This window comes from Acanthopagrus latus, chromosome 24, assembly GCF_904848185.1.
Source record: "Acanthopagrus latus isolate v.2019 chromosome 24, fAcaLat1.1, whole genome shotgun sequence".
NCBI classification, from domain to species: Eukaryota; Metazoa; Chordata; class Actinopteri; order Spariformes; family Sparidae; genus Acanthopagrus; species Acanthopagrus latus.
Window position 1 is genome coordinate 1905106 of NC_051062.1, and position 13696 is coordinate 1918801.

The 13696-nt window shown below is 44.4% G+C and overlaps 2 protein-coding genes across 2 annotated transcripts; one reads left to right on the top strand and one right to left on the bottom strand.

The window, feature by feature from the left end:
• The first annotated feature begins 25 nt into the window (after positions 1-25).
• cars2 (cysteinyl-tRNA synthetase 2, mitochondrial) lies at positions 26-4779 on the top strand. Its single transcript, XM_037091166.1, has 15 exons — positions 26-424; positions 975-1025; positions 1113-1230; positions 1312-1383; positions 1510-1615; positions 1716-1796; positions 1955-2084; positions 2172-2305; positions 2894-2961; positions 3074-3140; positions 3302-3440; positions 3516-3639; positions 3769-3867; positions 3983-4198; positions 4328-4779. Exons 1-15 carry the CDS (start codon positions 201-203, stop codon positions 4421-4423), a joined length of 1725 nt encoding a protein of 574 aa, XP_036947061.1. The 5' UTR covers positions 26-200; the 3' UTR covers positions 4424-4779.
• A 561-nt stretch (positions 4780-5340) lies between these two features.
• On the bottom strand, positions 5341-8789 carry LOC119015343 (DDRGK domain-containing protein 1-like). Its single transcript, XM_037091168.1, has 8 exons — positions 8576-8789; positions 7549-7698; positions 7011-7144; positions 6761-6862; positions 6551-6673; positions 6419-6457; positions 6218-6323; positions 5341-5685 (listed from the first exon to the last, which is right to left on the bottom strand). Exons 1-8 carry the CDS (start codon positions 8661-8663, stop codon positions 5525-5527), a joined length of 903 nt encoding a protein of 300 aa, XP_036947063.1. The 5' UTR covers positions 8664-8789; the 3' UTR covers positions 5341-5524.
• Positions 8790-13696: the final 4907 nt, after the last annotated feature.

Consider the following 13696-nt stretch of genomic DNA (forward strand, 5'->3'; position numbering starts at 1 on the left):
AGAAGTGGAGAGGTGACATGAGCGTGCACGCAGTGGGTGAAATAGCGCGTAGTCTGGTGGTTATTAAAGGGTTTCTGTTTAACTAGCTAACATGCAGTGTATATATCACAGGTGTGTGGCGTATCTGCGTGCTGTGCGAGTGGACTAGCTAGGCTAAGCTCGCGGTGCGTTCACTGCCCTCGTTCATAGTGACGGTCGCTATGTGGAGGCACCCGGTGGGGTCGGCGTTGGGGAAAGCAAAGGTCTTCCACGGGGTTCGCAGCGCAGCTCAGTCTGTCCGAACCAGACTGAGCGGGTCCTGTTGCGGTGTTTCGGGGAAGACGTGGATCAGACCCGCCGGGTTTGACACGGGTTTGAAGACTTTCAACAGCCTGACCAAACAGCAAGAACCTCTCATTCTGGCAAGAGAGGGGGTAGCTACCTGGTATGGAATTTTGTTAAAGGACTGATGGAATATATTAGGGTTGGGCCATATATTAACATTATATTGTTTCCGTGAAATGAGACTATATATGTCTTAGATTCTGGATATATTTGTATTGTGGTATGGCACACATAAGTATAAAGTACAAAGTGATGTCATTTTATCAACTTGGCAGATTGCTCTACTTGTTCCAAGTAATTTCCTTTACCCAATTAGTTATTCTATCTTGTGGGCACTTTGGCATTTTTTTAGTGGGCCCCCTATTAAAAACTGGCATCTCAGGGGTCATGGACATGGTTTTCATCCTTTTTATTCATTCCTTATTAGACAACTTGCTCTGGAACAACAACCAAAAAGACGTGATCAAAATGACCAAAAGAATCACCCTCGTTAACATAATGAATATATCCCATTAACTCTCATATCATTGTGTTGATATTTTGTAAAAGTACTAATAATCATCATCATCATCATTATCAATGGCCCAGCTCTACACCTTATGCATCCATAGCTGCACAGTAACACAATATTGCAATGTGTTGTGTCTCAGGTACAGCTGTGGACCCACCGTGTACGACCATGCCCACCTGGGTCACGCATGGTACTGACGTCACACACTTAACACTCAACGCACAAAGCCAAAGGTTGTTCAAATGTGTCTGAGCCCGACTGCTTTTTCCCGCCGCAGCTCGTACGTCAGGTTCGACATCCTGCAGAGGATTCTGACCAAGCTGTTTGGGATCACCGTCATCCACGCCATGGTCATCACGGACATCGACGACAAAATCATCAAACGGAGTTGGGAGGTAAGATATCGAGGGTGCTGAAACGTGCCTTTTGTTTTTATTTGCATGGCTCAAAACATGGATGTTCCCCTTGTTTGACAGGAGAACGTTTCCCCATCCATCATATCTTCAACGTATGAGGATGAATTCAAGAAGGATATGTTGTCATTAAAGGTTTGGATATCATAGCTAACATATTTTTCCATTTTGGTTTCAGATTCAGTATGCGGCCTACTTTCAAGGCTCACACTGATGTGAAATAGTTTAACCTATTAACATGTTTTTGTCATTGTTTTTGAGGTGATTCCTCCCGCAGTGTATCTGAGAGTCACGGACAATGTGCATCATATTGTTGCGTTCATCGAGAGGATCGTTCAAAATGGACACGCCTATGCCACAAAAGAAGGTGAATATTTGGGAGGTCACGGTTCTTATTTCTCGTGTGAAGTAATGGCTTTATCCCCAGCAGTTGTAAAAAAAAAAAAAAAAAACGGTTGTGGTTGCAGGTGATGTGTTTTTCGACATCCGGTCCATCGGTGATCGTTACGGCAAGTTTGGTGGAGCTTCAGACTCTCAGGGAGAACCTGGTAAGTGTTTCTGAGTCGAGAATGACTGAAGGTGAACTTATCCTTTTAAATGTTGTGAAATGGGTTTTTTTTTTTTTTTGAGACCCGTCCACACTGACAACAAGCACTGCTGGTACAGTATGCGATAGTTACTGACAACAAACTGTACGACTCTCCAGGTAACGCAAATAAACGAGACGCAAGGGATTTTGCTCTTTGGAAGCCATCCAAACCTCAGGAACCATACTGGGAGTCTCCGTGGGGCAGGGGAAGACCTGGCTGGCATATCGAATGCTCTACAATTGCGAGGTTCGGATTTAAACAACTTGTCTGCTTCATTTACAGTTAACCTTGGAAGTTATGATGTAGTTTTGGTTGTGTCTGTGCTGGTTTCAGCTCGGTGTTTGGGAGTCAGCTGGATATCCACTCTGGAGGCATTGACCTGGCATTTCCTCACCATGAGAACGAGGTTGCTCAGAGTGAAGCCTATCACCAGTGTGGCCAGTGGGCAAACTACTTCCTCCACTCAGGTAAACCCCTCTAAAGTTCTCAGAAATCACATTGGAACAGGCTTTTAAACATGGATGAATCATGTTAATTCTGTCTGGTGGGTGAAGGTTCATCAGAAAGAATCATTTATACCTGGCTTTAAAATATAATCAGCATCTAAACACACCACCCAGGTCGTTGGGTTGGGTTTCATTTAGTGATTGTGGTTTTCACTGACGATTGGTTTCTGTTGTGACATGAGTGTAAAACAGCAAAATAAGTTTGATTTTTAGCAGATTTAGACAGCTGTTATTCTCAAGTAAATTCTCAAAGGTGTCAAATAAAAATGTCACTCATAACACGCTTCAGGGTCACATCTCATTTACTGTACATCAGACAGGAAATGATTGTAAACACTGTGCTTTTATTTTGAAGAAAGTCTTAAATTCTGTGTTTAACACCATGGAAAAGCACATCAATTATTACTATTCAGTGACCCGAAATAAGATCTCAACTTTTTAATTATACCCCTATTCTCTATTTTCAGTTAAACCTGCATGTCAGCTGACTTCCACTCTTAACGTTTCTGTTTTTTAATGCTTGCGCCTGATTGGCTGTCATTGTTTCAGGGCACTTACACCTGAAAGGAAGCGCAGAGAAAATGTCCAAATCTCTAAAGAACTACATTACCATCAAGGTAAATTCATTGGGAATTACTCGTCATTGAGACGCTGAATAAATTCCTGCATTTTCCATAGCGTGTGGTAAAATTCTGAAAGTTGTCTTTGTTCTCTTGCCTCTGCCATCAGGATTTCCTGCAGTCTTACTCTGCCAATGAATTCAGGATGTTTTGCCTTTTGGCCAGATACAGATCAGGTGAGGAAATTCATGTGATGTATTGTCAGTGAGTGGGTGGGAACGACTGATGTAACCGAATGTAAATAACCAGTGAGGAAACTAGCCAATCAGTCCCTGAGATGTATAGTCTTTGGTAGTGAGTGGAAGAACATCCATGATTTACCGCGGTGTCTCCGCAGCTATTGACTACAGCGACAACAGCATGTTGGAGGCTCGGACCTCTCTGGGAACCATCTCCACCTTCATCCACGACGCTCAGGCCTACATGAAGGGTCAGCTGCAGTGTTCGCCTGTACAGGAAGCTTTTCTCTGGGAGAGGTAACAACAGCTACGATATTTACTATATTTACGTTTCATCCTACTGCTAGAACTTGTCCTCTCGCGTTCCTTCAGATTGGCCGAGACTAAATCCAGCGTGGTGAAAGCACTGGCAGAAGACTTTAACACCCCGCAAGCCGTCAGTGCTTTGATGAATATGGTGTACCATGCAAACTGTCAGCTCCAGCCCGTGTCTAAGGTAAGGCGTAGGTGGTCACAGACGTCAAATGATCAGTTGGGAGTAGAGATGGGTGGATGATGAAGCGCCAAAGCTTGTTTCACTTCTGTGAAGCACGCCGTTTCAGTTCAGTGCTGTGTGTCTGCTCAGTCTTGCGGAGCGGCCCGGAGTCCTGCGGTGTTTGCAGCGATGATCAGCTACGTCCGAGACGTCCTGGATGTGTTCGGGATCGAGCTGCTGCACAGTGAGGTCAGAACGTCAGCAACATTTTTGTCTTTTTTTTTTTCTAAATTCTCAACTGGCAGCTAGATGGTTTACATGGGACTTTTCTCCGACATGTCCTCACCTCTGCTGTCCTGCGCAGGAGGCCGGTGGGGTGGGTCACGGTGGAAGCCTGGAGGGTGTGGTGGAGCAGCTGACTCGTTTCAGAAGCGAAGTTCGAGAGTTCGCACTCGCTCGCCAAGACGCTCCAACCGGTGGATCCACCAGCAAACCTGGACTTTACAAAGAAAGATTACCTCTCCTCAAAGCCTGTGACACCCTCAGAGATAGCCTGGCACCTTTTGGTGTGCTTATAAAGGTAAGGATGGGTTGGTTCTCATCAAAATAAATAAATAAATATGGATAAAGTGGTGACATTACACTGATGTCTGATATTACACTTTACCAGGAGACTGGACTTATTTATGTTATATATTCATGTTTTCAGGATAGAGGAGCGACCTCGACGTGGGAGATAACTCAGGGGAAACGAGGCGAGAGGGGACAGAGCGTCCAGAATAAAGACCAGGAGACGTCCAGCTGAGATCTGCTCCAGCCTCTGAGATTAACTCTTAATTTTAAACTTGAGGACTCAATTACACTTTGTCAATGGAGAGACTTTAGGAAAACAAGAGACCAAATCATCTTGAAACCAACTGCCTGATGTGCCTGTCGTCAGCGTATGAACTCTCATATTCCTTGTTCCATAAATCAGAGGTTGGCATGTTGAAGATTGAAGATGAGCTGAATTGTAATTATGGAGTACAAGATTGTATAATTCACTTTAGCTGTGCTTCACCAAGCTACATACACTCAGAAAATATACAGACTAATTATTGTTTGATAATAAAATAGTATGTCAGAATAAAACAAATGAATTATCCATGATGGTGTGCTGGAGATTAAGGAGTCTCACAGTCTTGAGGTTAGATGCTGCTCTGTAGTCGGGTGACGCATTGAGGAGGTGGAGATGTGTCAATATTTAACAAGCAGCTGCTTGTTAAACAGTCACACTAGATGGCAAATGTAATGAGAGGCATCGGTTTAGCAGCATACTCTGCACACACTTGAACGGATTTAGAGGGTCAGGATATAGAAGTTGAACATCTCTATGGGATGTAAGGTGCACACTTCACAGGGGAGAAACTCCATGTGAAAAGGGTCAAGCTTTTAACCAACAGGTGTCACCATGAAACGTTCCCAGTTGCTTACTTAAATTAAGGGGTTTTTTTGCAATACAAGTTATGCCCAGAACAGAGATCTGCCCTAATGTCTAAATGTTTATTTTGGATGTTTTTCTATCCAAAATGTTATGGGAACAAAACTGCATAATATAATGACCTGTGCATCAAACAACTGTGCTCTCACCAGATTTAATTAGTACACTTTGTCCTCTTGCAGCTCCTGTATGACAGGATCTCAATAATAATCTCGTCACAGGAAACAAGACCAAACTCAAACTTCAATTTTTCCACATATTTACTTTTATCTTCACAACAATGCAAAGTCACTGTTGCCACGTTGATGGGCTTGATAATTTAATGTCATACACAGTCCAGTATGTGCTTATCACCAGCAGCTGAGTGAAATGGCCACACAGCTTGGAGTCTTGACCATTTTTCAGAAGTGTCATGAAACGTGTCCATCAGGCGGCGCTGCGGCTCTCAGGCATCAGGTTGATCAGGGAGTTGCTGGCCTGAGCCAGCTCTGTGATGGACACTCTCCCTCTCTGTCTGATGAACCGAGCCACTGAGTCCAGCTCCTCTGGAGTGATGGAGATAAACTTCCCTCTGTCATCAATCACTCCTGCAAGTAACATACAGCATATTCTATCATATACGATATAGTAGTACGATATGAAGAATCCTGATGTTGCAATGATAGATGTTCTGTTCAGTCTCACTTTATTACAAAAAATATCTATACACACCAAGGGCTATGAAGGGCTATAGCCGCACGTAATGGCTGTGCCACATGATACAGTGGCCAGAGCAATGTTTAAGGGACCACACTGATGAACTCCTCCAGAGTCTATTTCTCCAAACTTTTAGTGTTCACCACTTCTGTCACTTTCTGCCTTTGCTTCCTTTATTTTGTTGCTTATGCTTAAGCCTCCAAATAATACTTGTTTCCATCCGTCAGCAATCTGTCAATTCAGACTTCTTCAGTGACTAATTTGTGTCCTTCGCCATTTCTCCTCAAAACTAAACTGGCCTTTTTATACACCAGCTCAGACTAGTCAGACAGCTCATGCACGTGACATGTTTCCTGTTTTTCGTGTGTACACAAATTTCTACAACTACAGAGTTTAATACACTTGGCCCCTGGTCACACTTACCTGTGAGGGAGCCTTCAGCCAACAGGTCCTGCAGTCTGTTAATAGCATCCTGTGTCCTCATTCCAAAATGAGAAGCCAAGTCCTCTAAGAGAACCACCTTAGTGCTCTGCAAGTCAGAGGACACATTGTTTAATACACTGTGTTAAGATGCTTCAGCACAGTTTGGAGTGTGTAGAGTGTGTAGAGTGTGTCTGCTCTCACCTCGATGTACTGGATGAATTCTTGCAGCAGGTTGCGTGACTGAGATTAGAGAAGACATACACCATAAATATTTAAAATGCATGACAGAGAAACTCGAATGTTATAATAATGAGAGCTCATCAGAAATAGGACCTGGTCTTCAGTGAGCTGCTCCTCCTCTCCCTGGTCTTCTACGACAAAGGACGCTTTGAGTTTTAAGTACTCCTCCTCCTCCCGTCTGTCCTGCTCCTCTTTGGTGCGGCGCTCGTCCTCCTCCTGAATAAATACCAACACATAGTCTCAGCCTCTCCTCGTATGAACACACAGAGAGGAGCCAGTTGCCGAGGGGTGTGAGTGTGTGACCTGTCTCTGTTCCAGGAGTCGCTCTCTCTCCTCCTCCTGACGTCGCTCCTGCTCTCTGAGCTCCTGCATCCTCTTCCTCTCCTCTCTCTCCTCCAACTCTGCCTGTTTTAGGGGTTTTAAAACATCAATGAGAATCCGCAGGATGTTGATAACCACTGCTTACTGACACGCTGCTTCATTTTGTCACTTTTACAAAGTGACTACATACTTTAAGCTAGCTCACAATCAGTGAGCAGTGAGGACCTCTCACCTCTCTCTGGGCTTTCTTGGCCTGTTTCTCCTCCAGTTTCTTCTGCTTCTTGGCTCCAACTTTGGCTGTCGGGAGGGAACTTTGCTGCTGCAGCTGCTCCTCCATCTCTTCTTCCTGCTCCCCAGGCTCGTCCCCTGAAATCAACAGCACACTTGTCACGTGTTTTTCGTCACACATTACATTATACAAACAACAAGACCTTTACTATTGACATATGAAATTTGACTCTTTGACTCTCGCAAATTCTTAAGACCTTTTTTTTTTCTTCAGTGATTAGAAAACTGTACAAAGGAACCCTATATCCATCTGTTCTGCAACTTGTTTTGGTTCCATTCATTCTAAATTTTCCCCTCAATTCACTAATTTCATGCATTTTTGAATAAGGAATGGCTCCTGTCAGCAGTCAAACACAGGCTAAGCAGAGGCTGATTATGAAATATCAAACAGGGTTTATGCAAGAATGCTCCACATGACATTATCTCAATTATATACATTAACGACTTATTAAAATCCAACAGTTATTAGCAACAGTGTTTACCAGGTTCCACAGCCTCTCTCTGTGGTCGTCGGTTGGCCATCACGGCAGCAAGGTTCCTCCTCCTGCGGGGCATACCGGCTCCTCGCTCCTCTGCCGCTGCCTGAGGGGGCCTTGCCGCCCGGATGACATCCCTCTGCTGCTCCTCATCAGCTGAACATAAAGAAGGCATTAAAACACATCACACTATGTCTGCGCAACCTCGATCTTCCTTTATCCCTTCATAGAATTAGAAGTGGTGTTTTCAATTATTAAGCTACTCAGTGAAGTTTAGTGTTTCAGTGTACTGATGTCAATAAAGCTAAAATACACTGCCTTCATTATGTACACATCTTTGTCACAGGTGTTTATAAACCACGTTTGAGGGATATTTCCACAAATGTGTATTCACATATACATTATTCAAAATTACTTAGGGATATTGGGATATTTTAGTCTTTTCACTTGATCGCTTACTGAGTGACATGTCTGAATTTATGTTGCGTGAATATGATTGGTCCCCCCAAAAAACAATGCGACACATTTTATTTGACTTTCACTTCATGTCCATGCACATGCGCACAAATATCCCAATATCCCTAACCACGTTTGAGAAGTGTATATCCCGTTTATTGGTCCCACAAATCCGATATCGGTCAGGTTCTGCTTTATGCTACTTTTTCACGTCCTCCAGTATTCCCCAAGACCAGTAAACACACTTCAATGCGTTAAATTCATTGAGTTACCCTTTAATTTAGGACGTAACCAGCAACCGAGGGAACACTAGTTAACATGGTCCGGTGGAGCTTCCGTAGTTATTGATGGACTGACAGCTGCTGACATTTCTAGAAATTGAGCAGTAAAAAAAAAAAAAAAAAAAAACCTGAACCTTGCCTCACCGCTGTCCTCTTTAAACTAACACATACACCATAATGTCATATGGTGCAACCTTACATAGCCACTGTTAAAGCAACAGCTGGATAAGCGCTGCTAACAGCTGAGTTAAAATTAGCTAGCTAGCATGTCTGACGTTAGCTCCGAGGCTCCTTACCTTCCTGCGTTTTCCTCCGCACCTTCAACGCAAACAAAATCAGGACAATGAGGATAGCGGCAGCTATCAGATACAGCGCTATATCCATAGCTGTTCTGAAATTCTACTTTTTACTAAACAGAATTATTGTACACGTCTCCCTTAACATCAGAGTCCAGTTGTGGACCGGGGAAGCCGTGTTGTTGTTCTTCCTCTTGTGAATTTCCGGCAGGCTGTACGCTGTAGAGCATAGTGCTGCCCTCCACAGGCTGGGGGGTGTTATTGCAGCCATATTTGAGATACAGGCCAGTTGAATGAGGAGATTTGACTGTTCTGCCATGGAGTTAGAATTACTCTTATTGCCACTATTTTTCCTTGCAATGACAAGAGTATTCACATTTTCCCGACAAAACCCCCAGATCACCAGTTTCCCTTTACAGAGATTCTTGAGCCAATGTGTCAGAAATGTAATTTTCTTAAATTCCCGAGTGCCGGGTATCCTCATTTTAGATGTGGTAGTTGCAAAAAGCATAGCCTAACTGTTCACAAAAGCTTCTAAAGTTTGCATGTATAATAATAATAATACATAAAGCTCATTAAAGGTTAGCAACAGCATAATTGATGTGTAAGTTGCAATTCCAGAAATGTGTTTGCAAAATACTGTTATGAACAATTAGGCCACAAGAAACTCAGAAGACATTTATCAATATTCTGAAGCAGTCATTAAACTGTTAACAAGTGTCCTGTGTGTGCTTCTATATGTCTTATGATCTAACAATAAACACGTTTCACACATAATGTAAAATAAGCATCACATAGGGATGTACAAGGGCCTCACTGAGCGACCTTTGTTTGCTCTCAGCGATGGCGGTACCAGCCGGCCAGCTGATGCGGTGGAGCGAGGTGTTCGCGCAAGGGCTTGTGGTGACATCATCGGCAGTGACTGACAGGTCCATGCGAGGGCACGCTTTCCCCGGGATGAAGGGGAGTTCAGTTTTACTAAGGTTGAGCTTGAGGTGATGTCTGCCAGACATTCCGAGATGAGCGTTGCCATGTGGGTATTGGAGGATCGGCGAAAAGGGAGGAACCGCTGGGTGTCGTCTGCGTAATATGAAGTATTCCTTTATTTTCTATGGTAACTTTTCATCCGTTCTCACACCTAGAAACGTTAAGACCTTCAACACTTTCTAATGGACACTTCAAGCAGAAGTTTTCCTCTTGAAACCAAAGATCAGTCATTTACTTTTGGTCTTTATTCCTCTACTTATCTCCCTGAACAAGCTCTTCCTCTCCTCCAGATGGCACCATTATCCACAAATAAAGACTTCTTTGCCCAAATCTTGCTGAGCTTTTTTGAAAGATGTGATTTAACATTACATTAAAAAAGGGTCTGGACTAATGGTGGGCGGTGTGGTGTACTAATTTCAGGGTCAAACTGTTTCAGAACAAAGCTCCCCCAGCTCTCACTAGAACAGACCAGTGGGTGACGACATCCTTCTTTCAGTGAAACATTCTGCCTGAATCATGGTGTTTGATAAGCCCTCCTCCTCTGGTGACTTTGAATAATGACCATCCTGAAGTCCTAACACATGCATCTGCTTTTCCCTTATAATCTTACATCCATCATCAGAACTGCTTTGATGTCTTTACAACTTTTCCCAGACATTTTATTAATTCCAGGCCGCATCTGTCTTACTGGTGTTTCTGGACCTCGTGTCCTACAAATGTCCTCTAACTTTTCTTTTTTTTTTTTTGCGTTCTTAGCGGTGTTTCTCGCACATGCTCTGCATTTGTGTTGTATCAGCTTTTGCCCGAGGAGGTTTTTTTCTTTTTCACAAAATTCCCAATGTTTGCTTTCCCTCCCTCGCTGCCTTATCACAGTCTTCCCTCCAGCATGTAACAATAACAAGATCTTCAGGGGCCTCTCTGCAAAGTGAAGCCACCCTTAAAATCTTTGCGATTAAAGAATCATTGTGCTCGTCAGTTGAGCCAGAGCTACTGAAAGATGTGTGTCATTCAGCTTTGGCATTTGGAAAAATTGTCCAAAATTCAGTGTGTTTAGAGTGAAACTTCAAAATACACAAGACATACTATTTTGAGCAGCATTTCGGTTCTTCATCAGCATTTCCATGGTCGTAACGTGTTTCCGGAGCGTGGCATTTTTTGCTGATTCATGATCTCATTCGGCAAGCCAAGCAGTTTTGTCCTGCTTCCAGGTGACGTGCAGTGCAGTTTGGCACTCGCTAGGTGGCAGACGTGCCGCCTCTGCGGGCAGCACGTCGGCCGCCGTCACGCTAATACTGTAAGTGTATGTATGTGTGAACGGCCTGCAAGAAACAATCTCTCTCTCCCTCTCTTACACACACACACACACACATACACACACAAACAGACTTCATCTATCAAGCCGGAAGGAAGGTCACATTCACAGCACTGTGCTCCTCATAATAAATCACAAACTGAGAGCATCATCCACTTCTCCACGGTGGCAGTACTAAATCTGAATGCTGAAACGACTGTATGCAAATGATACAAATGATATACTTTGGCTGAGGAGTCCTGGGTGAGGTCACGGCTACGCGCCGCGTGGCTGCTAAATAATGGAATAGGTGGGAGTCTATTTTTAGCGGGAGTTGTTCCACAAGGGTTGTCTATTGTTGCAGATTCTGTGTGTGATCTACACTGAGATGATCTAATACTCTGCGGAAAAATACACTTGCATCTTGTGTTTTTCCCTCCTGCGTGGACCAGCCCACCTTTGTGGTACAGCAGGTACACAGAAAGGAAAACTATGACTGGTATAAAACCATGTAAACATAAAATATATGTATTTCTGATACACTTCACTCAAGGTCAGTTTACTGAAGAGCTGGCACCAGCAAATGATGATATTTCAGAGTCACCTGTGTTTGGTGAGAGTGTGCAAATGTGGAGTTTGACTGAGAGGACACAGGCAGCGCTGATGTGCTTCGATAAGACCACATCCTTTGGTTTCAGGTGCGAACCGGTGAACACCGCTGTAAGGGTGTAATGAGTTCATCGCGAACACATCTCGCCTCCACGCGGGACAGCAAAAGTGCGGTGAACTCATTCTGCTCCCGAGCTAAAAGAATGTCCCAGTCAGCAGTTTTTGGGGTTTTTTTTTTTGTTTTGTTTTTTTCAGTCGGAGAATAAGAATGGGAGAGCAAATGGGGGCGCAAAGGAAAAGTGAGGACGGGCTAATCGTTTAATCCCCTCTCCCACGGAAAAGGATGTGAGGCTCTGCTGGGTGTGACGGTACTTTTCCGTCACCGGTGACATCTGGAGGACGCAGCCTCCTTCTGGAGCACCCACTGCAATCTGACACCCTCTCGCCCCCTGTCTTTTTTTTCTTTTTTCTTCTTCTGCGTACACGTGTGTGTTCTGTCCTGTACATGGAAATGTTTTGTTGCTACTCACAACACATTTCATGCGGGTATACAGTCTGTGTGTGTGTGTGTGTGTGTGGCTGCAGGATCTCTACTCCACTCTACTCGCGATCGCAATGACAGTGCAGTACGTCCTCAGACTCCTGCCTGAGCAGACACGAGATGAGAAGCTGTGGGGTGAAAGTGATGAATGTAACTCATCACACCCCTGCTCTGCATTGTGCTTTGCTGCAAACATATCACTGCCTGCAGATAAGCACGAACGTTTCCGGCCAGTGCCCTGATTCTCATTGCTATCTACTACTGATGCTTTCTTACAAGTGTGTGAAAAGAACGCGTGCACGGCAAAGACAGTCTAAAGTTGAAGGTGAGCATTCGAAGGGCACCTCAACTGCGGCAGCCCTCATTTCCTGGTTCGCTGCTCAGGTGATCTACAGGGGGGAGGAGACTGCTGAATCTCCCCTCGTGGGATGCCCTTGCAGAGGAAAACTGCGATGCACGGGGAAGTAGTTATGATGGCTCCTGTTTCTACGTCAAACCTCCAGAGGTCAGTGTGGGCCCTCGGTCTCACGTGGAGGGAGCAGGGCCGGTTTCAGCAGACTGTGCAGGTGTAGTACTATGGATGTGGTCATGCAGGCGTAAAGAGGAGGCAGTAGTAAGGAGGGGGCTGGACAGAGCGGCAGGAAGGAGGAAGACAGGAAGAGCTGCAACGTTCTGGCGGGGACAAGGTGACTCCTCTGCAGGACAGATCCGTTCACGAGCGAACAAAGTCCACGCACCTGCAGAGTCAGAGGCAATGTTTATGCCACAGCTGACACACGGGTTCGAGGATGAACCGCCCACCGAGTTATTTAGACGCTTTCCTGGCGACACGAAATGGTCAGACAGTTCACAAACTCAGTACATTTAGTAGTCTGTTCTATATATTTCGCATTGGTTGGCAGCAATGTATGTCAAGACTCAAACATAACAGTGAGTTGTAAGTGATTGTTGGGCCTTGATGATCCCACCAGCAAGAGTTGTGTGTATCCAAAGTATGTCACATACTCTTCCTCTGGGACACAGAGCTCCATTGTTTCCCAAAATCTATTAAAAAAAACACATTAATAAGCCTCACTGTTGTGCTGAGTGACGTGTCCTTTCACTACCACCGCTTTGTACTTGCCGGAACGCCAAAAGTGGACTGATCTTCGGCTGAAAATAGTCCCTAACAAAGCAGTCCTCCCGTTTGATTAGCATTTGATTAAATACCAAAGTGGACAGTTGTATCAGGAAATGAATAAGCCGTTTTTAAAAATGACAAAAATAGACATTTGTGAGCTTTTAAAGACATCTAAAGACTGCAGTAGGAGCCAGTTGGTTTGGATCGAAAAGAAGGGCACTTTAGCGCGTGTTTTGGCTCCCAAGAGGGCAGTTTATCATGTTTTAACCAGCCAAGGGGGCAGTTTATTGTGTTTTGCCAACCAAGAGGGCACTTTAGCACATGTTTTGGCTCCCAGGAGGGCACTTTACCGCATGTTTTGGCTCCTAGGAGGGCACTTTAGTGCGCGTTTTTCAAGAATTGGGCCACAATTGTGCACATCACTGCCAACATGTACATGAGCAAATAAGCTAACAAACTATTCTAACTCTGACTTTACAACTTGTCTGTTGGGCAAATTACAGAAAACATGCGCAGTAATTGTGTTGTAAGACGCTTAGTGGTGGTGACGTTTAAGTCATGCTTCGAAAGTGG